This window comes from Anser cygnoides, chromosome 29, assembly GCF_040182565.1.
Source record: "Anser cygnoides isolate HZ-2024a breed goose chromosome 29, Taihu_goose_T2T_genome, whole genome shotgun sequence".
Taxonomy (NCBI): Eukaryota; Metazoa; Chordata; class Aves; order Anseriformes; family Anatidae; genus Anser; species Anser cygnoides.
In genome coordinates this window covers 3,800,386-3,822,775 of record NC_089901.1, presented here as the reverse complement: position 1 = coordinate 3,822,775, position 22,390 = coordinate 3,800,386, and the positions used below count along the sequence as shown (strand labels likewise).

Below are 22,390 nucleotides of genomic sequence, written 5' to 3'. Positions count from 1 at the left end.
TTTTTTTTTAAAAAAAATAAAGCCAAGTGGAGCAGAGGCCACCCGCGGCGGTGCCCCCCCCCCTTTTTTTCTCCCCCCCCCCCCCCCATTTTCACCCCCCCATTTTTAAGGACGACTGTGCGTGTGCCCCCCCCCGCCACCCCCCCTCCCTCCCCCGCCGCCGGGGCCCGCGGCGCCTTTCAATAAACGTTTGGAAAACGTCGCTGCCGCCGCCGTGGGGGCTGGGGGGGGGTTGTGGGCAGGGCCCCCCCCCGCTGGGGGGGGACCCTTGGGGGGGGGAGGTTTGAGGGCACTTGGGGGGGGAGGTTTGGGGTGCCCGGGGTGGGGGGGGAGGGGGTTTGGAGGCACCCCAGCGCTGCGGCCTTTGGGGTACGGGGCTGGGGGGGGACCGAGGGGGGAGCCCCGGGGGTGGGGGCGGCTCCCGGTGCCCCCCCCCCCCAGCGCCGTGGGGGCACCGGGCTGGGGGGGGGGGGGGGGGAACGGGGAAAATGCGGCGCTTCCGGGCTGGGGGGAGGAGGAGTGAAGCCGCTTCCGGTCCGCCGGGCGGCGCTTCCGCCAGGCCGGGGGGCGGGAGGGGGCGGCGCTCTGGCCCGCCCACTCGCTGACCTCGGGGCCTGGAGGACTCGGCGGCGGCTGATGGCGGCGCTGGCTGCGGGGCTGCGGGGGGGACGTGAGTGGGGGGCGGCGGGACCCCCCCCTCGGGACCCCCAGCCCAGCCCCTTGCCCAGGGACCCCCCTTGTGCCTTCCCTGAAGCCCCCGGCCCGGCCAGGAGCCCCCCAGGCCCCCCGGGACCTTCCAGGGCCCCCCCGTGATCTCCTCCCCAGGGACCCCCTGTGCCCTCCCCCTGACCCCCCCCCCAGGACCTCCCCAGTTCCCCCCAGTCCTTCCCCAGCGCCTCCAGTCCCATCCCAGTGCCCCCCAGTTCCCCCAATCCCATCCCAGTGCCCCCAGCCCCCTCCCACTGTCCCCCAACCCCTTCCCATTGCTCCCCAGTCCCCCCCCAGCCCGCCCCCAGTCCCACTGCCCCGTGCCCCCCCCGTAACCTCCCCCCCCCCCCCCCCCCCCCCAGCTCTCCGCCTGCTGGCCCGGCCGATGGCGTCGCAGGCGGGGGGGGCACCGCCGCCGCCCCCCCGGGACCGCACCTTTGAGACCCTGCGGGTGACCCCCGAGCGCGAGCACGTCGTGCACGTGGAGCTGCACCGCCCCGACAAGCGCAACGCCATGAACGCCGCCTTCTGGAGGTAAGGACCCCCCCCCGGGGGTTTATCTGCCCCCCCCCCACCCCGGGGATTGCCCCCCCCCAGCGCCGTGTTCTCCCCCCCCCAGGGAGATGGTGGAGTGCTTCCAGGACATCGCGCAGGACCCCGCCTGCCGCGCCGTCGTCATCTCGGGGGCCGGGAAGATCTTCACGGCAGGTGGGTGCCCCCCCCCCCGACATTGGGTGCCCCCCCCTCGACATTGGGTGCCCCCCCCTTCACCAGATACCCTCTTTTCTCATTGGGTGCCCCCCCTCCATTGGGTGCCTCCCCCATTCATTGGGTCTCCCCGTCCTTCACTGGCTTCCTCCACTTCGTTGGGCGCCCCCCCACTTCGTTGGGTGCCCCCCCTTCACTAGCTACCCCCCTCCTTTCGTTGGGTGCCCCCCCATTCATTGGGTGCCCCCCCCCCCCTTGACTGGGTACCCCCCTCTTCATTGGGTGCCCCCCCTTTATTGGGGATTCCCCCCCTTCACTGGGTGCCCCCCCCCCCGAGTGCCCCCCCCCAATCTCCAGGACCCGCCCCGCGGGGTTTCAGGGCCGTTTTGTCTCTTTTTAGGGGATCTCAGCAGCGGGGCTGAGCTTGAGCCCAGCTGGGGGGGGGGGGGGAGAGGAAGGGGGGACCTGGGGGGCTCGGGGAGGGGTCCGGGCGCCCCTGAACCCCTCGGGGGGGGGGGGGGGCACCCCCCAGGGATCGACCTGGTGGAGATGGGCAGCGAGTTCCTGATGGTGGGGGGCGAGGACACGGCGCGCAAAGCCTGGCAGCTGCAGCAGAAGATCCGCCAGTACCAGGAGAGCTTCTCGGTGCTGGAGAAGGTGGGAGCAAAAGGATGCCCCCCCCCCCCCAGGCCCCTAACGCCCCCCCCAAGCCCCTAACACCCCCCCCCGGCCCCTAATCCCCCCCCCTTCCCCTAATTCCCCCCCCCCCTTCCCCTAATTCCCCCCGTCTCTCCTGCAGTGCCCCAAGCCGGTGATTGCTGCCGTGCATGGTGCCTGCATCGGCGGAGGTGAGCGGGGACATGGGGGGGGGGGGGGGGGGGGCACGGGTGGGACATGGGGGGTGGGGGGGGGCACGGGTGGGACATGGGGGGTGGGGGGGGGCCCCCGTGGACCCCGAGGTCTTTTTTTGGCAGGCGTCGACCTCATCTCCGCCTGCGACATCCGCTACTGCACTGAAGACGCCTGGTTCCAGGTGAAGGTGGGTGTGGGGGGGGCCCTCGGGTGGCCCTGGGGACCCCCCGCCCCCCCCAGGTGGCCCCAGGGACCCCCAGGTGGCCCCAAGGACCTTCAGCCAGCCCTGGTGGCCCTTAAACGTCCCCGCCACGTCCCTGGAGCCCCTCGGGGGCTGCTCCTCTTGGTGTCTCCTGGGATGTCCCCGTGTCCCCCGGGGTGTCCCCAGGCCCTGGGGTGTCCAAGCGGCCCTGGGGGACACAGCTCCTGGGATGTCCCCATCGGCCTGGGGGGGGGGGGGGGGGGGCTTCAGCAGCGCAACGTGCTCCTGTGTGGGCCCTGTGTCCCCAAGATGTCCCACATGTCCCCATGCCACCCCAGGTGTCCCCAAGCCAGCCCCCACCCCCCCCAATCATGTCCCCACGATGTCCCCGTGTCCCCACGCGCCCCCCTGTCCCCGCAGGAGGTGGACATCGGGCTGGCGGCTGACGTGGGCACCCTGCAGCGCCTCCCGAAGATCGTGGGCAGCCAGAGGTGGGGGGACACCGCGGTGGGGACCTTGGGGGGGGGCGGGGGAGGGGGGGGACACCCCACATTACCCCCCCCGTGTCCCCCCGCAGCCTCGTCAACGAGCTGGCCTTCACCGCGCGCAAGATGATGGCCCCCGAGGCGCGGAGCTGCGGCCTGGTGAGGTGAAGAGCGGCCCCGGGGGGGGGGGGGGGGGGGGGGGGGGGGCGTCCTGGGGACACGGCGGGGGGTGGGGGGGTGTCCCTGTGCCGGCCCCGTCCCCGCTGGCAGCCCCGTTTCCCCCGCAGCCGCGTCTTCCCGGACAAGGCGGCGCTGCTGCGGGGCGCCCTGGAGCTGGCGGCCGCCATCGCGGCGCGGAGCCCGGTGGCCGTGCAGGGCACCAAGGTGAACCTGGTGTACTCGCGGGACCACCCCGTCGCCGACGGCCTCCGCTTCATGGTGAGGCGCTGCCCCGGCCCCCCCCCCCCGGCCCCATCCCCGTAACCGCCCCTGACCCCGTGCCGTGCCCAGGCCGCCTGGAACATGAGCATGCTGCAGACCGACGACATCCTCAAGTCGGCGCAGGCGGCCATGGAGAAGAAGCGCCCCGAGGACGTCGCCTACGCCAAGCTGTAAGGGCGGCTGTAGGGGCGCCGCGGCCCCTCCGCAATAAACGCGGCTGTGCCCCCCCCCCGGCCCGTGTCCTTCCTTAGCCCCGAGGGGGTCCCCAGGGCACCCGGGCGGGGCTGCAGCGGGGTCCCATGGGGTGTATGGGGACGCAGAGGGGGTGTGCGGGGACATAGTTACCCACTGGGACACGGGGAGGGGTTATGGGGGTCCCAAATGGGAGGTGTATGGGGCACAGAGGTGTCTGTGGGGACAGAGCGGGCTTTATGGGGTCCCAGAGGAGGTGTATGGGGCACAGAGGTGTTTATGGAGACGGGGACAGGCATGTTTAGGATCCCATGGAGGGTGTAAAGGGCTTAATGGGGGCCCGAAGGGTGGCTGAACGGGGTGCAGCGCTGCCTGTTGGGTTTTGTGTCCCAGCAGAGCACAGATGATGGCCCAGAGGTGTATATGGGACCCGAGTAGGGTTTATAGGGGCCCAAACGGGGGGGTACTTGGTGACGGGGCAGTGTCTGTGGGGATACAGGGGCTGTAGAGGGTCCCAAAGGGCAGGTATGTGATGACACGGAGGTGTTCAGGGGAAAGGCGTTTATTGGGTCCAAAGGGTGGGTTTGTGGCGACACGGCGGTGTTTACCGGGACGGAGTGGGGGGGGGGGGGGGTATCAGGTCCCAAAAGGGGGGGGGTTACGTGGGGACACAAAGGCGCCTGTTGGGATTTGGGGGTGCTTATGGGGTCCCACAGGGAGGTGCACGGGGACACAGAGGTGGTTATTGGGGTACAGGGCGGTTTATCTGGTCCCAAAGAGGGGGGGGGGGTGGATGTGATGCGGCACGAAGGGGGCTTTTGGGACACAGGAGGGGGTATGGGGCTCCGAAGGGGGCTGAATGGGGCTGGGGGGGGGTTCATGGGGCGCAAAGAGGGGGCCGAGGGGGACACCCGCGGCGAGGAAGGGCGCAGGCTCCGTCACGCCAGGTCTCAGCAATATTTTAATTACATGACAAAAGAAAACCGGTAGGATAATGCTGCGAGGTGAATATATATTTATATAATAAATCCGTCAGTTAATAAAGTAAATAGGAACCTTCTTGATTTCATTTAAATTTTAAAAGATCAGGCTTCTGTGTGGGTGCTGTGTTTTTTTAGTTTTTTTTTTTCTTTTTTTTTTTTTTTTAATTTTTGGTCCTCAGAAAAACCTGCTCCAAGGCTGGAGGGTGCGGGGGGGGGGGTGAAGGGGGAGGGGGGGGGGGGGGAAACCGGTGCTGCCTCCGTGCCCCGCAGCGTCCCGGGAGGGTTTGCTGGGGGGGGGGGGCGGAAGGAGCAGCCCCCAGGGGCTCCGCTGCCGCTCTGCAGAACAGGAATTCGGAAGAATTCGGAGGAATTCGAACAGAGGGCAAGGGGAAGCCGGGGGGGGAAGCACGTGGCGAAGGGCGGCTGGTGCGGGGGGGGGGATTTCTGCTCGACAGAGGCATAAATTAAAGAGAGGCAGGGCAGGAGGGGGGGGGCTCCGCTTCCTACAGGGTGGGGGACAGCAGAGGGCCCTGGGCCAGTTGAAAGAAAACACCAGAAAGGGGTAATATTAAAAAAAAAAATAACGACGTCAGCTGCTGGGCGCTTCGAGGCTCCCCCCCGCTGCCCCCCCCTCGAGAACCCCCCAAGCGCCTGAAGGGCGAGCGCCCCCCTCCCTCCCCGCAGAGCGAAAAAAGTGGGGAAAAAAAATAAAATTAAACAAAAATAAATCATTGCATAGGTAACGTGGGCGGTATAATATGCAATAACCGGCTCCCCCCCCCCCCGGGGGCGGCCGCGGCTTCGTGTGTGTGTGTCCCCCCCCCGGGGGGCAGGGGGGGGGGTGTGCAGGGGTGGGGACAAAGCGCCCGCGCTTGGTGCTGCCGCGGCGGCCTCAGAGGTCGCTCTCGCCGTAGAGCGCGGTGGAGAAGGATTTGTAGTCCAGGGCGCCCGGCGCGGCGTCGGGCCCCCGGTAGGGCGCCATGCGGGCGATGCAGTACTCGGCCTGCTCGGGGGGCAGCTCGCGCCGCAGCTCCTCGGCCGTGATGTAGTTCTGGGGAGGGGGGGAGAGGTGAGGCGGGGGGGGGAGCACCGCGGGCAGGGCCCCCCCCGGCCCCGGGGCCGGGGCTGGCGCTCACCTTGTCGCCGGCCAGGACCTTGAAGGAGGCGATGACCTGGTCGGCCGTGTCGGTGTCGGTGGTCTCGCGGGACATGAAGTCGATGAAGGCCTGGAAGGTGACGATGCCGCTGCCGTTGGGGTCCACGAGGCTCATGATGCGGTTGAACTCGGCGTCGCCCTGCAGGGAAGGAGGCTGTAGTCAGGGGGGGTTCGGGCACGGAGCCCCCGCGGGGGCTCGCCCACCACCACCAAGTTCCCGGGCTGAAGGAACCAGGTCAGGAGGCTCCCCCGTTTCAGGCTGGGAGGCAGAGGGGCTGCGAGGGGGGGTCCCGGCGCTCAGCGTCGCCGCCACCCCTTGGGCACGGTCCCCTCGTGCCCCTGAGCCCCCTCCCCAAGCCTCAGGGGCGCGCAGCGAGGAGAAGACGACCAGAAAGGGATGGGGGGGAAATAAAAGGGAGAAGAGAGCAGAGAGCATACCAGGCTGCATCCCGTGGAGCTAAGGAGAGCTCGGAAGTCATCCGTGTCCATGCTTCCCGTGCGCTTCTACTCCCAGAGGAGGAGGAGGAGGAGGAGGGAGAGGAGAGGAGGAAGGCAGAGACGGGCAGCGCATGCAGAGGAGGAGGAAGAGGAAGGAAGACGCGGCAGGGCAGGGGGAGGAGGAGAGAGAGGCAGAGATCGAGTTAACGGCGGCGGTTTGGGAGCCGGCGCGGTGCAGCAGGCAGGGAAAGGGCAGGGACACAGGTCGGAGGAGCGCGAGGAAGGGGAGGAAGACCACGGAGGAGGGGAGGAAGAGAGGAAGGAGAGCGGTGAAGGGCGGCGCTGCGCGGCGGCCGGGCTCGGTACCTGTCTGTCGTTCTCCACGTCGTAGCCCAGGCTGATGAGGCAGGCTTTGAACTCCTCTGGTCCCAGGGCACCGCCGTGGTCCTGCACCATGGGGGCCAAGGGGGGGTCACAGCATCACGGGGGGGCGTCAGAGGAGGGAGAGGAGCAGGGGGGGGCGCAGCACGCACGGAGGGAAAGGAAGGAAAGACGCCGTTAGGGGAGCGCGGCGGGGGCCAAGAGCAGGGCTCCGCTCTGCTTCCCCCACTGCATCGGCACAGGGAAAAGGAACCCCGGGGGTCTCGCTCCTCTGGGAGAGCAGCGGGGGGGTGGGGGACGGGGAGCCCCCCGTCAGCCCCGGGGGGGGCCGGCGGCCAAGCTCTGCCCCACAGGGGGAGCTTTCGGCAGCGGCGGTGCGCTCGAGGCGCCCGGTACCTTGTCGAAGTGGTTGAAGGACGCCCGGAACTCCTGCATCTGCTCCTGGCTGATGCCCTTGGCGTCGCGGGTCAGGATCTGGTTCTCCACCTCGTTGATGGTGCGGGCGATGGTGGTGAGGAGCTGCTCCCAGCCCACGCGGATGTGCTGCGGGGCAGAGGGCGGTGAGAATGGCCGGGGGAGGGGGTCCCAGAGCACCACACAGCCGGCGGGCGAAGCGGGGAGCCCCCGCCGGGACGCGGTTACCGCGGCCGCCACAGGGAGGTGCAGGGGCCGGGAGCCACCCGCGGGAGCTCCCGCGCCCTGACTCACCGCTCCCTGGCGGTGACGGGGCACCCTTGGGTGGCACCGGGCTCTCCCCGCTCCCTCTGCCTGGCCGGGCACACCCAGCTGCCCGGAGGCGGCTGAGGCACGGCTCAGCTCCGCGCCTGCGGCTGGGACCCCTCCCTTGGGCACCCACCTCCATGGTGTAGTTGGTGTGCTTGTTGTCGAAGATCAGCGCCTCCTGGATGAGCTGGTGCTGCTGCTCCAGCAGGTCGATGTTGGGCTTGTAGTCCACGATGCTCTGCTCGTACTGCTTCAGGTGGTTCAGCTGGTCCTCCAGCGTGCCGTTCATCTCGATGGAGATGCGCCCGATCTCCTGCGGGGGCACAACCCCAGCGGGGTGAGGGGGGGGGGACGCGAGGAGCTGCGCCGTGGGGACCGCCGGCGCCAGGCCGACTTTCCCAAGGGATTCATCTCGAAGTTTTTGACCCCGGCCAGCTCTGGCTGCAGAGGGCGATCGCAGCACGGCAGCTCTGCCTTCCCCAGCCCCCCGGAGGTTGGATGGCACGCCAGCCCCGGCACGAGCCCCCCGGGGACAACCGCACGGCGCCGGCCGAGCCCTCACCTCCATCTTGGTCTGGATCCAGGGCCCCACGATGTTGGCCTGGCTGGCGAACTGCCGCCGTAGGTGCTCATTGGACTGCTGCTTGCTCTGCTCGTCGAGCAAGGCGTGGTCCCGCTTGGGCACCAGCTGCTGGACCTGCAAGGGGCGAGGGGTGGTGCTGGAAACCCCCACGGGAGCGGGGACGAACCTCGGCCGGGGCCGTGGTGCTGCGCAGAGCAGCGCCCCACCGGGGGGGGGGCACTCACCCGCTCCCACTTGGAGTTGATGATCTGCGGGGTGACCGAGGTGTAGGGGTTGTTCCCCCCCAGCTTGATGCTGTTGAAGTCGGCGATGCGCTGCGCCTCCCGCTGGATGCCCAGGATGGCCTCGCGCTCCTTGTCGGCGTCGGGCAGGGTGGACTTGAACTGGTCGTGCGCGGCGATGAGGCCCTGCAGGAGACGGGCGCCAGCTCAGAGCCGGGTTTCGGGGGGCCGTGCCCGAGCACCGACGCCTCCCCCCCCCCCCCGCGCCTCCCCACCTCGATCTCCTCGATGGTGTGGACGATGAACATGTCCTGCAGGTCCTCCATGGCGCTCTCCATCCAGTTGTTGAAGGGAGCCGCCCTCTTGGCGTACTCGAGGTGCAGCTCGTCGATCGTCTCCAGCTGCTTCTCCGTTTTCTGCGGGGCCGGGGGGCGTCAGGAGCTGGGGGGGACCCGGGGGAGGGGGTCCCGGCCCCCGCTGGGGGCAGGGGGGAGCAGCGAGGAGGCCCCCGCCCTACCTCCAGAGCCTCCCTCCGGCTGTGGGTCAGGGAGCCCAGCACGTCCCACTGGTCGCAGATCTTCTGGCACCGCGCGTTGACGCTGGGTGAGTCGTAGTAATCCAGCTCGCTTTGGGGGGGGGAGAGGCAGCGGGGTCAGGACGTGAGGACACGGAGACGGCCATCCCCACGCCTCGGGGACGGGCTGGGCACCCCCCCACCGCCCCCGCTTCCAGGAGGGGGCTCTGGAGCTGGGGAAAAGCCCCCCCCCGGGGCGCAGGGGTGGCCGCGGGGCTTTGCCACGAAGCACCCGAGCGGCGCTGCCACGGGGAATAAGGGCCGCATTCACGGCGTCGCCCTGCCCTGGGCCGTCAGTGTACTAATTGTGAGCGAGTTTATCTGGCTGGGGAAAAAAAAAAAAGGCGGGGGGGGGCGGGGGGAGGAAGGGAAAAGAGCCGGGCTGCCTGGCCTCCCGCACAATAACGGTATTCTGGCCGGGCTGCAACCGCGGGGGGAAGGGACGGGCAGAACAATAGGGGCACTGTGCGGGGCCGGGGCCGCGCCGAGGTGTGCTGTGGGCCAGGTTTTGGAGCCGGGGGGCTCGGCGGGGACGGGGGGGCTCGGCGGGAGCCGGGGGGGGCTCGGCGGGAGGCGGCCGTACTTGAGCTCCTGCGCGATGGCCGCGATCTGCTCCACGCGGTCCTGGTGCGCCGCCAGGTCGCTCTCGAAGGCCTCGTGCTTCCTGATGAGGGCCTTGATGTCGGACAGCGTGGCGCTCTCGTAGTCCTTCTGCTTCAGCATCGCCTCCTTGCCTACGGGGAGAGGGGGCGAGGGCGCTGGGACCCCCCCGACGGGACCGGGCAGTGCCTCTGCCCACCTGCCCACGCCAAAACCCTGGGGGGCCGCTTCGGCTCCAAGGAGCGCGGGTTGGAGGCAGAGGCTGAGCTCCGCCGTCCCACCCGGGCCTCCCTCACCTTCCTCAGCCACAACCTCATTTTTTCCGCCCCCCCCCCGAAACATCAAGCAAGCTGGCACCGCTGTGAGTGGCCTCGAGACGCCTCAAGGCTCGCCGCGGCTCCCAGCCCGAGCTGTGAGAACGGGGCTGGGAAGGGATTAGTGCGTTTCGCTACGGGGGGAGGCACAGCTGCTGCCCGGGGGGGGGCTGGGGGCAGTGGCCAAATTCGGCCAGCTGGGCGCAACGGGGGAAGCGGCTGCGAGCACGCCAGCCTCCGCCAAAGTGGCCTCTGCGAAGGAGGGCAGCGACGGGCTCGGAGCTCCCAGCAGCGCCAAGAAGAATGAAGGAGGCTGAGCCCAGCTTTACGGGGGCTCCTCTGCCCCCCGGGGGGGGCTGGGACCTCCCGGCCCCCCCACCGGGACCTACCTTCGGTCCAGGCCTCGTGGATGGAGGCCTTCTGGCGGAACTTCTCGGCCAGGTGGTCGAGGCGCTCCAGGCGCCGGATCTCGTTGAGCAGCCACTCCTCGTAGCCCTTCTCGGCCTGCTCCAGGTGCTGCCAGCCGTTATTGATGTCCTGGGGGGGGCACGGGGGGGGGCGTCAGGGCAGGCCGAGCGGCCTCCCACCTCCAGAGCTCCGGGGAGAGGCCGAAGAGGAGGAACCCGACCCCCAGACCCGCTTTGGGAGCAGCTCCAGGTCCCGGAGGACCACCAAGCGTGCTGGGAGCGGGGCGAGGGCGTCCCGGGGGCCCCGCGGGCACTCACCGACACCATCCTCCCCTCGGAGGGCATGAAGGCGGGCCGGTTGCTGAGGCGCAGCTTGGTCTGCAGCGTGTTGAAGTTGATCTCCAGCTGGCACTTCTCCTGCACCTTGGGGGGCTTGTGCACGCGCCGGTAGTCGCGGAAGTCCTCCAGCTTCTGCTGCATCTCCTGGATGGTTTTCTGCGGGCTGCGGTCCTCCAGCCAGGGGATGGTGCGCCGGATCCACTCCAGCAGCTGCGGGGGGAAGGGGGTTTGGTGAGCGGGACGGGGGGGGGAGCTGGGTCTGGGTGTGTGGGGGGAGAGGACGGGCGCAGGGGGCTGTGGGGAGCCCCCCAGGGTCCCCCCCGGGCTCACATCGGAGGCGAGTTTCTCGTAGTCCTCCATCAGGTGCTCGTTCTCCTGGTTGACGGCCAGCACCTTGCAGATGCGGTTCGCCGCCGTCTCGGCCTGCAGGGGAAGAGCAGCGGGGGGGGGCGCTGGGACCACCGGGTCGGGGTGCCCCCACCCGCACAAACCCCCCCCCCACAGCCCCAGCTCGGCTCCGCTTCGCCCCAGAGCGCACCTCGGTGCCGCACCGCGGGGAAAACCCCGGCGCTGGCTTTGTGGCAGAGCTAAATCCGGTTTTTGAGCACCAAAGCGCACGGCCACGGCCACGCCGAGCCCCCCCAGCCGCGAGCAGAGCCCGGTGCCCCCCCCCAGCCCCCGGCAGAAGCCCCCGCCGCCACCCCGGGGGCTCCGGCACCGCTCTGCACGGACCGGGGGAAAGCCCCGGCATCGCCCGCCTGCACCCCGGGGGGGACAGAGCCGGAGCCCCCGGGGGGGGGTCCCACGAGCTGGGCGTGAAGCGGGCGCCGGCGGCTCCGGCACTCGACAGTCGCAAGCTCCGAGCGCTTCCTGGTGTTCGGTTCCCGTACCAGTGCCCCAGGGGGGCCGTTACCAGCCTCAAAGCACCGTTACCAGCACCCTTACTGGTCTCTAAGCACCGTTACCGGCCTCTAAGCACCGTCCTTGGTCTTCTGCTCTTCCCCGCGGGCAGCCCCTCGCCACAGGGGGCGGGAGGGCGAGGAACACCGGGCTGAGGCAGAAAAGAAAGCCCGGGGACCGAGCCCCGCTTGGAGGCGGCACGGAAAGGGTCCGGGAAGAGGAGGTGGAGGCCAGGCACCGACAGAAAGAGTGAGGAGGGTCTACGGAAGGACGGGGAGAGGAAAAAAGAGAGCTGGGGAAAAGGAGGCGGAAAATCAACGCTACAAGGAGAGAAAAAAAGCTCAGCGCCGGAGGTCCGAGAGCCTCCGGGGAGAGGCACGAGGGGCAGCAGCCGCCCCGCGGCCCCGGCCCCGCGTTGGCCATGCCGGCAGCCAAAAGCCCAGGCGATCACCCCGGGGCGCGAACAGGACCCGGGGCTGGTGCGGAGCCGGGCGGTGCGGGGACGAGGGCAGCACCCAAGGGCGAGGTCCCGAATTCCTCCCTTGGGGTTGGCGCCGCGCGGCACGAAGCTCCCCGGCTCGGCCGCGATCCCGACGGATCGCGACCCGGCGGCAACGAGTCCGCGCGCCGACCGAGCAGCGCCCCCCCCCCCGAGCCATGAAAGAGGCTCATTTGGTCGCCTGAATCCTCTAATTAGTGCAGCGTGGTAATTGCTGGTCTGCCCCGAGCTCTACCACGGCTCCGTGCGGCAGCGTTTTGGGTCTGACGTGAGGCTTTTAGGGCAAGGAGGGAAGCGAGACCGAGGGAGGCGGCAGGCTCCACGCCCCGCTCTAACGAGGCTCCTGCGTTAAACGGGGCCCTGGATGAGGCTGGGGGCCGGCTGCCCCTTCCCCAAGCCCTCCGCCTCGCGGGGAGGCTGATTTACACCACCACCTACGGCTCCCAGGCGGCGCTGGGACCGGGACGGTGCCGCTGACGGGGACGGCTCGCCTTCCTCCCCGCAGGGACCCCGGTTTTGGTGCCTCACGCCCCGGGCGGAGCTGAGGCCGCCTCCGCGCGTCCCGAAGCCGTGCAGCAGCCGCAGGAGGTGCGGGGTTAGCAGGCAGCCCCCCCCCCAGGCCAAGCTCACCTTCTGAGCACCCGAGAAAGCGTGGTAGAAGCAGGAAACGTAAGTCATGATGGCCTTCTCATCGGGCCTGAGAGTGCCTACAATATCTGCGTGGGGAGAAAGGGAGGAGAGAGGCTGAAGGAGCAGCAGCGGAGCCCTCGCGCCCCTCGAGCATGCGGCGGAGAGGAGCAAGCGCCTGCTTGGGCCCGGGACCCGAACCAGAGCTGGCTGACGGGGTTATTGCTGCTGCTGCTGCTGCTGCGATCCCTCTGCTCGGCCTCTCGAACCGAGGCCTCGTTTCGAGCTGTTGGCCCCGAGCCTCCTCGGGCAGCCTCGCGGGGCTGGTTGCTGCCCCCGGGCTGGTGCCGTGCCCTGGCGTTGCGGCAGCGGGGGAGGCGAGCACGAGCAGCTTTTTAAACCCAGGCGAGCGAGCCGAGGTCTGGTTCCCAGGGCGCCAGGGGCAGCGGCCGCCTGAAAGAGAAGTGCCCGAGCGCGGGCTGCTGCGGGTGGAAGCGTTCGGGCAGGACGGCCGCGGCTGCCGCCGGTACCTTCTGCGCCCCCGAAAAGGCATGGTAGAAGCTGGACACATAGGTCATGATGGCCTTCTCGTCGGGGCGAGCTGTGTTGACAATGTCTGCAAGCGAACAACAGGGGTTAGGCTGAGGGGGGCACGGCCGCGGCGTCCCGGAGCCGCTCACCACGCCGGGCTTAGCGGCCAGCTCCTCCCCGGGCTGGGGTCCCGCAGAGCAGCCGGCTCAGGACACCTGCACGGGCACAAGAGGGCATTAAATCGTCCCGTCCCGCCGCACGGCCCCAGCTCAGAGCCAGCACGCGTCCTCTGCCCCCCGAGGGACGGGGTCCTGGGGTCCTCTGCCGGAGCCGGTCCATGCACGGCGCACACCCGGAGTCACCGCGTCGCAGCCGCGCGCGCCCGGGGCCGCTTACCCTCGGCGTCCAGCATCTTGGGGATGTCCAGGTACTTCTCCGCCACCTCGAAGGCGTTGTTCAGGTTCGTCACGGGGTCATCCTGGAGAGAGAAGAACGCTGAAGGGCCGCCCAGAGCTGGCGCCCGACGGCACGGGCGCTGCCGAGGCGGCGGGGCGGCAGGCGTCGCGCCTCGAAGCCCGGCGCCGGCAGGAGGGGAGCGGCGGGGAAGGGGCCGAGCTTCACCTTCCTGAGCTTGTCGTACTCGATGAGCTCCGGCCTGTGTCTGTGGATCAAGGCGTTGAAGGCGAGGCCGTCCTTCCAGCTGCGTGAGGGGAGAGCCAGGGTTCCAGCGCACCGCTGCCTCCGCGCACCCCAGCACCCCTTGTCCATCCCCCCCCAGCTCCCCAGCGGACGGTAGCAGGGTCGAGATGAACCCCTCTAATTCCCCAGAGCCCCAAAAACCCCTGCGGGAAAGGCAGCCCGGAGAAGGGGGGGGGGAACGTTCCCGAGGACACGCGCGAGCCGCATCCCCCCCTTGGGGCTCCGCCACTATTTCGGGGACGCCCCAAAGCCCGGGGGTACCTGATGTGGAAGTTCTGCACGTTGACGTTCTTGTAGGGGGCCGTCTTCCTCTGGCACCACAGCAGCAAGCCCTCCTTGGCAGAGGTCTCTGCAACGGGGCAGGGTCAGCTCGGCGCGCCCCCGCGGCGCCGAGGGCTCCCCGCGGCCCTGCCCTCACCTTCCACCGAGATGTCCTGGATGGCGAAGCGCAGGATGATGGTCCAGATCATGCCCAGCGTCATCTTCGCGTTGCCGTCCACGATTTCTGGGAGCCGGGAGGGAAAAAAGCGACGCCTTCAGCTCCCCGTCGAGCCGCTCGGCTGGACCCGACCGCGCAGCTCATGCCGAGGGCTCGGGGCTCGGGACCCTGCCGCGGATGGGCTGGGAGCTCAGGATCCCCGCACGCAGCCCCGAAATCCCTCCCGCCTTGCGCAAGCGACGCCTCCAGCAGGCGTCAGGGATCACGGCGTGGGGCTCTGGCGGAGCTGCGGCTGCTGCCACCGCGCCCTGGCATCGCGGCACCCGCTGGGACACGCAGCGCTGCCGGGCACCGGCGGCTTCAAAGCCGGGAGCCCCGGTGCGCCGCCGCGCTCCTCCGACTGGCTCGGCAGGGTCAGCCCCTGCCAAACGGGGCCGAGCAGCGCCGAGCCCCGGCCGGGGGGGCTGCGAAATCCCCTCCGGAGCCCCGGGGCCGGCCTCGGGCTCTGCCGGCAGCGAGCCGATCCCAAAAGGGGCTGCGGGGCGGCGCGAGAGGCTGCTGGGGCAGAGCTCAGCGCCGTGGGGCCACGCGTCCCAGGGGGGAGAACTCGGCTCCCGGGAGGGATTTGGGGGCTGAAAGCCCTCACGGCTCCCGGGGGGGGGGGAGAGGTTCAAACAGCGCAGAGAACTCGCGGGGCTGCGTTTTGGAGACGATCGCTGACGGCAGGGAACCCCTGCAGGGCTCCGGCCCAGCACCGGGGCTCCCCCGCGGCGCTTTCGGGGCCGGCTCCGCGCGAGCCCTTCCTCGCCGAGCCGGTCCTCCCGAGCGCAGCCAGGCCCGGTTGTGCAACAGCTTCCCGAAACAGCCCCGACCTTGGCGAGGCGGGGAGGGAGGCAGGGAGGCCGCGCTGCCTTCAACCTTCCTGCCCCCGCGGCGTTTATTGCCCCGTGGCGCCGCCCAGCCGCCGGAGAAGGGCCCAAGGGCAATGCCCGCACGGCCTCCGGTGCCACAACGCCGCCGTGCCCCGTGGTTTTTTTTTGGGGGGGGGGACACCCTGCCACGACCCCTCCCGGGGGGGCTCAGGGGCGCGCCGGACCCACCTTCAGCCCCGATGGAGACCAGCTTGACGCCCTTGCTGGCGATGAAGTCGAGGGCTTTGTTCACGTTGTTGATCTTGTGCACCCGCATCTTGCCCCGCTCCGGCTTTGGCAGCCGCTCCCCTGGGAAGGAAATGCCGGCGGGGCCGGGGCCGTGGTTAGGGGGGGGCAGAAGGGGGCTTCCAGCCGCGTCCTCCCCCCGTAAATAAAACGAAAACCAGGCCCGGGGCGGGGAGCTCACCTGAAATCACCTCCAGCAGCAGCATGAGCTTGAGGCCGTCGCGGAAATCCTCGTCGATGTTCTCGATCTGCGTGCCGGCCTTCCGCAGGTGGGAGTTGCACCACGCCGTGAAGGTCTGCAAGGAAGGGCCGGGGGGTGCTGAGCCCTCAGCACCCCCCTGACAGCGCCGGGGGGCGGCGTCAGGACCCCCCAGACCCCCTCATCCCAAGGACGAGCTCCCCACGGCGCGCTGCGGGGCACGGCCGGGGGCAGGAGCAGTTTTGGGGGGGGGATTCGGGGCCATCCTGCTCGGCCTCCCGGGGAGGCTGAACCTCCGGGGGGGCCTCTTCAAAAAGGAAGGGGGAAGGAGGCTCCGAAGAGGCAGAAAGCGCCCCAAAAAGCCAGCTCTCGGCGGTGGGAAGGCGCCAGGGGATACCGGGGTGCCTTCCCCTTCCCCATTTTGCCCCAAAACGAGCTCCCGGAGGCCGGCCTCGGCCTCGGCCCCGTCCCACGTGCGGTCCCTGCACCCGGGGCTCCGCGGCCACAAAGCCCCCGCGAGCCGCAGGCCGGGCCCGCGACGCCCCCCCCAGGTTCACCAAATAAAGGGCACGGGGCCGGGCACGGAGCGGGGCCGCGGCCGCCGCGCTCCCCGCCAGCGGCCCAGGGGGTAATTAGCGGCCGGCCTCGTTACGCCAGCGCCTCATTAGCCCGGCCGATAAGCAGCTCCAGGCCGCGGGGAGGACGCGGGCCCCGCGTGGCCTCCCCCCCCCCTGTTCCTCTCGTCGGCGTGATTACGGGACGGGGAGGAGCGGGCACGCCTGGGTCCGCCGCGACGCTTGGCACGGCCCCACGGGTTTTGGCACGGCCCCACGGGCTTGGCACGGCCCCACGGGCGCTGCCGAGCTCCTGCCAAGCCGCCAGCAGCTCCCAGGGCCGGGCGTGTTCCTCCTCGGCACGGAGGAAAACCCCTCCCGGGAGAGCGGCGGGGAGAAAACCACGGATTTGGGGGTTTTGCGGTGTCGGCGGCGGTGACCCCAAAAGCCCCGTGGGGTCCGCCCCAAAGCCTGCGGGGGCCAGCCCCAAAAATCCCACGGTGGCGGCCCCAAAACCCCACGGCCGTGGTCCCAAAGCCCTGCAGCGATCAGCCCCAAAACCCCACGGCCATGGTCCCAAAAGCCCCACGGGGATCAGCCCCAAAACCCCGCAGGGACCAGCCCCAAAACCCCGCGGCCGTGGCCCCAAAACCCTGCGGGGATCGGCTCAAGAAACCCCACGGGGACCGGCCCCAAAACCCCGCGGGGGTCGGCGCCGAGCGAGCGCAGCACGTGGAGGAGGAGGAGGAGGAGGGAGCCAGGCGGAACCCGCAGGCAGCTGCTAAAAAAAGAAAAGGGAAATAAAAACCCTAAAAAACCGCAGGACAGCCTAAAAGGGGAAGCGGAGCCCGGCCTTCCCCAGGCCTTTTTGCACGTTCCTGGCCCGGCCCCGCGACGCCGGAGCTCCGGGACGCCTCCGATCCCGCAAGGTGCGGGTCGAAACCAGCCGAGGAGGGGCAGAAAAGAACCAAAATCTGCCCAAAGCCACCACCGGGAGGTCGCTGCCTCGAGGCTCTTCCCGTCCCGCGGCCTCCCTTCGGCCTCCGTTCCTCGGCGCAGGCTGGCGGCGGGGTTTTTGGGGAGGAAAGAGCTTTTACGGGGTCCTGACGCGGGGCTGTGAGAGCTCCCGGAGCAAAACCCGGGCTCCTGGCTCGCCGGGGGTCGCCGCGGGCTCGGGACGGGGCCGAGCCTCACCGGGAGGCCGGAGGGAGAGGCGAGAGACGCTGGGAGTAAAAAACTGCTAAAAAAAAAAAGGAATTCCGCACGCGCTGCTGGCATTTCCTTCCCGCGGAGGCGCGGGAGCTGCCCAGGCATTGTGTCCCCGCCGCCTCGGTCGGGGACGGCGGCGCCCGCGCACCTCCAGCCCAGGAGGCCGCCAGCCTCTTCCCGGCACCTTTTCGCCCCAAAGTCGTGCCTTTCCGCCCCAAAAGGGCGCCTTTCGGCCCCGGAGTGGCCCCTGCTTGCCCCACGGTGGCCCCTTCTGGCCCCAAAGCGGGCCTTTCTCGCCCCTTTTGGCTCCAAAGCGGCCCTTTTGGCCCCAAAGCAGCGCCTTCTCACCCCTTTTGGCCCCAAAGTGCGCCTTTTTGGCCCCAAAGCGGCCCCTTCTCACCCCTTTTGGCCCCAAAGTGAGCCTTTTTGGCCCCAAAGCAGCCCCTTCTCACCCCTTTTGGCCCCAAACCAGCCCCTTTTTGCCCACTGCGGCCCCAAAGCGGGCCGTTCCCGCCCCTTTTGGCCCCAAAGCGGCCCTTTTTGACCCCAAAGAGGCCCATTTTGGCCCCAAAGTGGCCCCTTTTTGCCCACTCTGGCCCCGAAGCGGGCCCTTCTCGCCCCTTTTGGCCCCAAACCAGCCCCTTCTCGCCCCTTTTGGCCCCAAAGTGGGCCGTTCTCGCCCCTTTTGGCCCCAAAGCGGGCCTTTTTGACCCCAAAGCAGCCCCTTTTTGCCCACTGTGGCCCCAAAGCAGGCCCCTTCTCGCCCCTTTTGGCCCCAAAGCGGCCCTTTTTGACCCCAAAATGGGCCCTTCTGGCCCCAAAGCGGCCCCTTTTTGCCCACTGTGGCCCCGAAGCGGGCCCTTCTCGCCCCTTCTGGCCCTCCTGCCCCCGTTGCCTCCGCAGGGAATCGCGGGGCGCGGACTTTGGCCCGTCCCGAACGCCACCGAGACGCGTCCGCGGCGCTCGCCCGGGTGTTTGCTCGGGGCCGGCCGCCCCGCACGGGTGTTTTTCCATGAGGTCACCTGCCCCAAAAGCGGCCGTTTTTAGGATCCGGCCTCATTTCCCCCCTCCGACCGCTTCTTCCCCTCCCCGCCACCGGTTTTGGGGCTGGGGAGCGGGGTCCTGGGGCGCCGGGGCCGGGCCGTGCCGGGAGGGACGCCGACGTTGTCCCCGCGGGAAGCTCGTTAGGGCAGGAAGTTCGTTAGCTGCTGCTCTCAGATGTCGAGGAGCCCAAACACAGCTCGGGGGGGGGTGACACAGGGGGGGGCACTTCCCGGCTGGGCGCTGCCAGCACCCGGCCGGGGATCGCCTTCGAGGAGCGGCTCCGGGGGAGGAAACGAGACAAACGAGGGCTTTTTGGGTATAAAACAGGCGGGTTTGGGGCTCGGCGTGCAGGTGGCTGCCACTGGGCTCGCTCGGGGAGCCGAAGGCCCCCGGTGCGCTCCCGGCCTCGGGGCGCTGGCGGCTCCGCGGCCGTTTTCTGAATTTATGTTGTGTGTTTTTTTTTTACTTTTTGTTTTTTTTTTAACGTTTTCCCCGTTAATTTGCTGCCGCCGGACAGCGCGGGCCGAGATTCCCCTCATTCTTTGCCCTTATTAGGCCGGAGGCTCGCCGAGGAGGAGGAGGAGGAGGAAGAGGAGGAGGAGGAGGAGGAGCGGCCGGCTTCGGCCTCACCTGGCGAGGGAGCGGGGCCGGGAGCCAAGCGAGAAGCCGACAGAAACCGGGCGATAAGGGCTGAGTCACGGGGCGCAGCCGCATTCCGGGCGCACCTCTGCCGGCCAGGCACGGCCCCGCAGCGCTCCCGGGGCTGGGATCCAGCTCCCGGGGGGGGGCTCGGCCCCGTTAGGCGGCGGGGGGCGCGCGAGGAGGGTCCTGCGCGGGGTCAGAGCCCCCCGAGTGGTCCTGGGGTTGGAAAAGTGCCCGGCTGGAAGCCCCGAGCCCCGGTCCCGGTTCATGAGCCCCAATCTCAGCCCATGAGCCCCAGTCCCGGCTCCTGGGCCCCTATTTCAGCTCCCGAACCCTAATCCCAGCTCACGAGCCCCAATCCCAGTTCCTGAGCCCCTATTTCTGCTCCCGAACCCCAATCCCGGCTCCCAAACCCCTATTTCAGCCCATGAGCCCCAATCCCAGTTCCTGAGCCCCTATTTCAGCTCCTGAGTCCCTATTTCAACCCACAAACCCCAAACCCAGCTCGCAAACCCCAATCCCAGCCCGCAAACCCCAACCCCAGCTCAGAAACCCCAAATCCCCGCTCACGCTCCCCGTGCCCACGGCCAGGTTCCCGTCCCAAACCCGTTTTGGGGCCCCGCGCTCCGTTTTCACCCACTGCACCCCATCCTCAGGCCGGGGCAAGCCCCCCCCTCGGGGTCCCGCTGCCCCCAAACGCCAGCGATAACAGCGGGGCGCCGGCACCGGCCTCGTGCGACCCCAAACGGGACGGCCAGGAGGCAGAAATGGGGGCTCCCCCCCCCCCCAAATAAAGGGGTCGGGGTGGGAACCGGCGGCCCCGAGATGTTTTCCCCGGGGCCGGATGTTTGCCTTTGGAGCGGGACCAAGAATCCGGCCGCCGCCGCCGCTCGCTGCTGGGGGGGCGCGGGGCCGAGGCCCCCCCCGGGACCGGGCGCACGCGGAGCTATTTGGGGCCTGGCAGCGATTTGCCCTTTTCCCCCCTTTTTTTGGGGGCCGCATAGCTGGCATTCCACAGCCCCAAGCCCCGGGGACTGGACGCGGCCCCGCGGGACCCCCGCCGAGCTCCGCGGGGTCTCCCCGGCGCTTCCTGCCCCCTCCCCGCGTCCCTGGGTGGGGGGGAAGCTCCCCCCCCCAAAAAGGCCCCCCCAAAAAGGGGGGAGCTCAGTGGGATCCTGGGGGGGTCCCGACCCGGCAGCCGCGGAGCCCAGGAGCCGGCAAAATTCCTCCGGCCCCTGAAAACGCCCCGTGGGGGGCGGTAATTAAGGTAATTAAGGCACCGAATGCCCCCCCCCCCCCCCCCATGCCAGCGACCCCGGGCGTTACCGGCGTACAGCGGGGCGTTAGCGCTCGCCCCGTAATTAGCGCTCGCCCCGTAATTAGCGGGCGCTGCCCTGCGGGAAGAGCGCTCCTCTTCCTCCTCCTCCTCTTCCTCGCCCTGGTGCCTCCCTAGCGGCCCCCCCCCCCCCCCAAAGGGACCCCAAACGCCCCCCCCCCCGCAGACCCCACAGCAGGGGGAGAACTCCAGACCAAACTTTAGGGGTGGGGGGGTCTCCTCCAGACCCCCCCAACGCCACCTCCTTAAGGGGGATCCTCACAACCCCCCCCCCCAAAACCACACTTCACGGGAGGGGGGGGGTCCCTCCAGACCCCCTCTAAGCCCCCCACGGGACGGTGGGGGCCCTCCAGACCCCCCTGAACATCCCCGGGGAGCTCCCTCCACCTCCGGAGCTGCTTCACCCCGCCCTAAACACCCCCCCCAGAGTCCCCCCTCAAAGACCCCCCCCAAACTCCCCCTTTTGGAGACCCCCCCCAAAGTCCCCCCTCGCAACCCTGCCCCGCGTGCCCCCTCCCTAAACACCCCCAGAGACCCCCCCTAAACCCCCTTCCCCAGGCGTCCCCCTCCCCAAATCCCCCCAAACCCCCTCCAAACTCCTCAAACGCCCCCGAAGCCCCCCAAATCTCCCCCCAACCCCCCCCAAACCACTCAACCCCCCCCAAGTCCCCTCTAAACCCCTCAATTCCCCCTCAACCCCCCCCCAAACTCCTCGAAACCCCCCTCAAGTCCCCCCAGGCCCCCAAGTCCCCCTCAACTCCTTCCCAACGCCCTCGACCCCCCCCAACTCCCCCCCCAAACCACCTCAATCCCCCCCAGCTCCCCCGCAACCCCTCAAGTCCCCGTAAAGCCCCCAAAACCCCCTCAAACCCCCCCCGACCCCCCCTCAAACCCCTCAAATCCCCCCCAACCCCCCCCCAAATCCCCCTCAAGCCCCCCCAACTCCCCCCCAAACACCTCAAGCCCCCCTCAGCTTCCCCCCAAGCCCCCCCCCACCCCCCGTGCCGCCCCCACCTTCCTCTGCTGCTTCTCCCAGGCGGGGTCCAGCAGCAGGTCTCGGTCCCAGTCGTCCTCCTGGGCCATGTAGTCGCCGTCGGGGCCGGGCCCGTTGCCGCCGCCGGGGTAGGGGCAGGGCTGCGCGGCGCTGTGGTAATCCACCATGGCGGCCCCCGCACGCTCCCGCCGCCGCGCCGACGGCTCTGCGCCCCCGCCCCGCGCCGCGCATGCGCCGCGCCGCCGGGCCACGCCCCTCGCCCGCAGGCCCCCGCCCCCTCCGCTCGAAACCACGCCCCCTCGCTCTGCCGCCCCGCCCCTCACCTCGCCCCGCCTCCCCCCGAGACCACGCCCCCCGTCCTTAGGCCCCGCCCCCTCGTCCTTCGGCCCCGCCCACCCCGTCTCACCCAGCCCCGCCCCCCAAGCCCCGCCCATTTCCTAATACGGAGCGAGTGGGCGTGGCCAGCCCCTCCCCGCCCAGAGCAGGCTCGTTAACGAGGGGTTTAATGAGCGGTGGTGATGAGGGGAGGGGCTGGGGGTGCCGAGCCCCCTCCCCACCCTACCTGCCTGCGTCCATTAATATTAATGAGGTGGGCGTGTCCTACTGTCACCAACACTGTTAACATCGCTAATTAGGCTCTAATTTTAAAGACAATTAATATTAATGAGGGGGAGGTGCTGAGCCCCCTCCCCGCTCTAGCTTCATTACATCAGCAAGCTCATTAATATTCATGCAGGGGCGTGTCCCCCAGCTCAATTAGTATGAATGCCCTCCTTTTAATGCCAATTAATATTAATGAGCAACGAGGTGCAGGGGAGCTGACCCCCCCCCTTCATTACCTCACCAAGCTCATTAATATTCTCATAGGGGCCTGTCCTCCCCCCAGCACCTCAATATCATGCTCATTTTAATTGCAATTAATATTAACGAGGGGGGAGGCTAAGGGGTGCTGAGCCCCCACTGCACCTTCATTACACCACAGAGCTCATTAACAGTAATGAGGTGGGCGTGCCACCCCAAAACACCTTCATTACCCCCCTGGGCTCGTTAATATTCATACAGAAGTGCGCCCTCCCCCTGTGGCTCAATTAATGCTCCTTTTAATTATGATTAATATTAATGAGGGGGGGAAGGAGGTGGTGAGCCCCCGCTGCACCTTCATTACACCACAGAGCTCATTAATACTAATGATGTGGGCGTGTCACCCCATCACATCACCAGGCTCATTAATATTCACCGGGAGCATTCAGTAA

At 68.9% G+C, this 22,390-nt stretch overlaps 2 protein-coding genes across 5 annotated transcripts; one reads left to right on the top strand and one right to left on the bottom strand.

Moving 5' to 3' along the window:
• The first annotated feature begins 526 nt into the window (after positions 1 to 526).
• On the top strand, positions 527 to 3,624 carry ECH1 (enoyl-CoA hydratase 1). The gene is made up of 10 exons (XM_066984736.1): positions 527 to 670; positions 1,071 to 1,242; positions 1,328 to 1,416; positions 1,949 to 2,073; positions 2,216 to 2,264; positions 2,391 to 2,455; positions 2,891 to 2,961; positions 3,048 to 3,119; positions 3,243 to 3,393; positions 3,466 to 3,624. The coding sequence occupies exons 1-10, from the start codon at positions 637 to 639 to the stop codon at positions 3,568 to 3,570; spliced, it is 933 nt and encodes a 310-aa protein (XP_066840837.1). The 5' UTR covers positions 527 to 636; the 3' UTR covers positions 3,571 to 3,624.
• A 907-nt stretch (positions 3,625 to 4,531) lies between these two features.
• Positions 4,532 to 21,371, bottom strand: ACTN4 (actinin alpha 4). Of its 4 annotated transcripts, none has more exons than XM_066984717.1 (22): positions 21,158 to 21,371; positions 15,341 to 15,455; positions 15,103 to 15,222; positions 13,982 to 14,068; positions 13,825 to 13,912; positions 13,486 to 13,564; positions 13,261 to 13,342; positions 12,864 to 12,949; positions 10,638 to 10,730; positions 10,287 to 10,517; positions 9,951 to 10,098; positions 9,231 to 9,381; positions 8,591 to 8,699; positions 8,349 to 8,489; positions 8,077 to 8,259; positions 7,832 to 7,966; positions 7,403 to 7,582; positions 6,943 to 7,089; positions 6,532 to 6,612; positions 6,166 to 6,231; positions 5,708 to 5,866; positions 4,532 to 5,622 (listed from the first exon to the last, which is right to left on the bottom strand). In XM_066984717.1, exons 1-22 carry the CDS (start codon positions 21,302 to 21,304, stop codon positions 5,464 to 5,466), a joined length of 2,787 nt encoding a protein of 928 aa, XP_066840818.1. In that variant the 5' UTR covers positions 21,305 to 21,371; the 3' UTR covers positions 4,532 to 5,463. The 4 variants fall into 4 exon arrangements, with proteins under 4 accessions (XP_066840818.1, XP_066840821.1, XP_066840819.1 ...); XM_066984720.1 differs by lacking the exon at positions 12,864 to 12,949 and adding an exon at positions 12,337 to 12,422; XM_066984718.1 differs by lacking the exon at positions 6,166 to 6,231.
• Between the last annotated feature and the right edge of the window lie 1,019 nt (positions 21,372 to 22,390).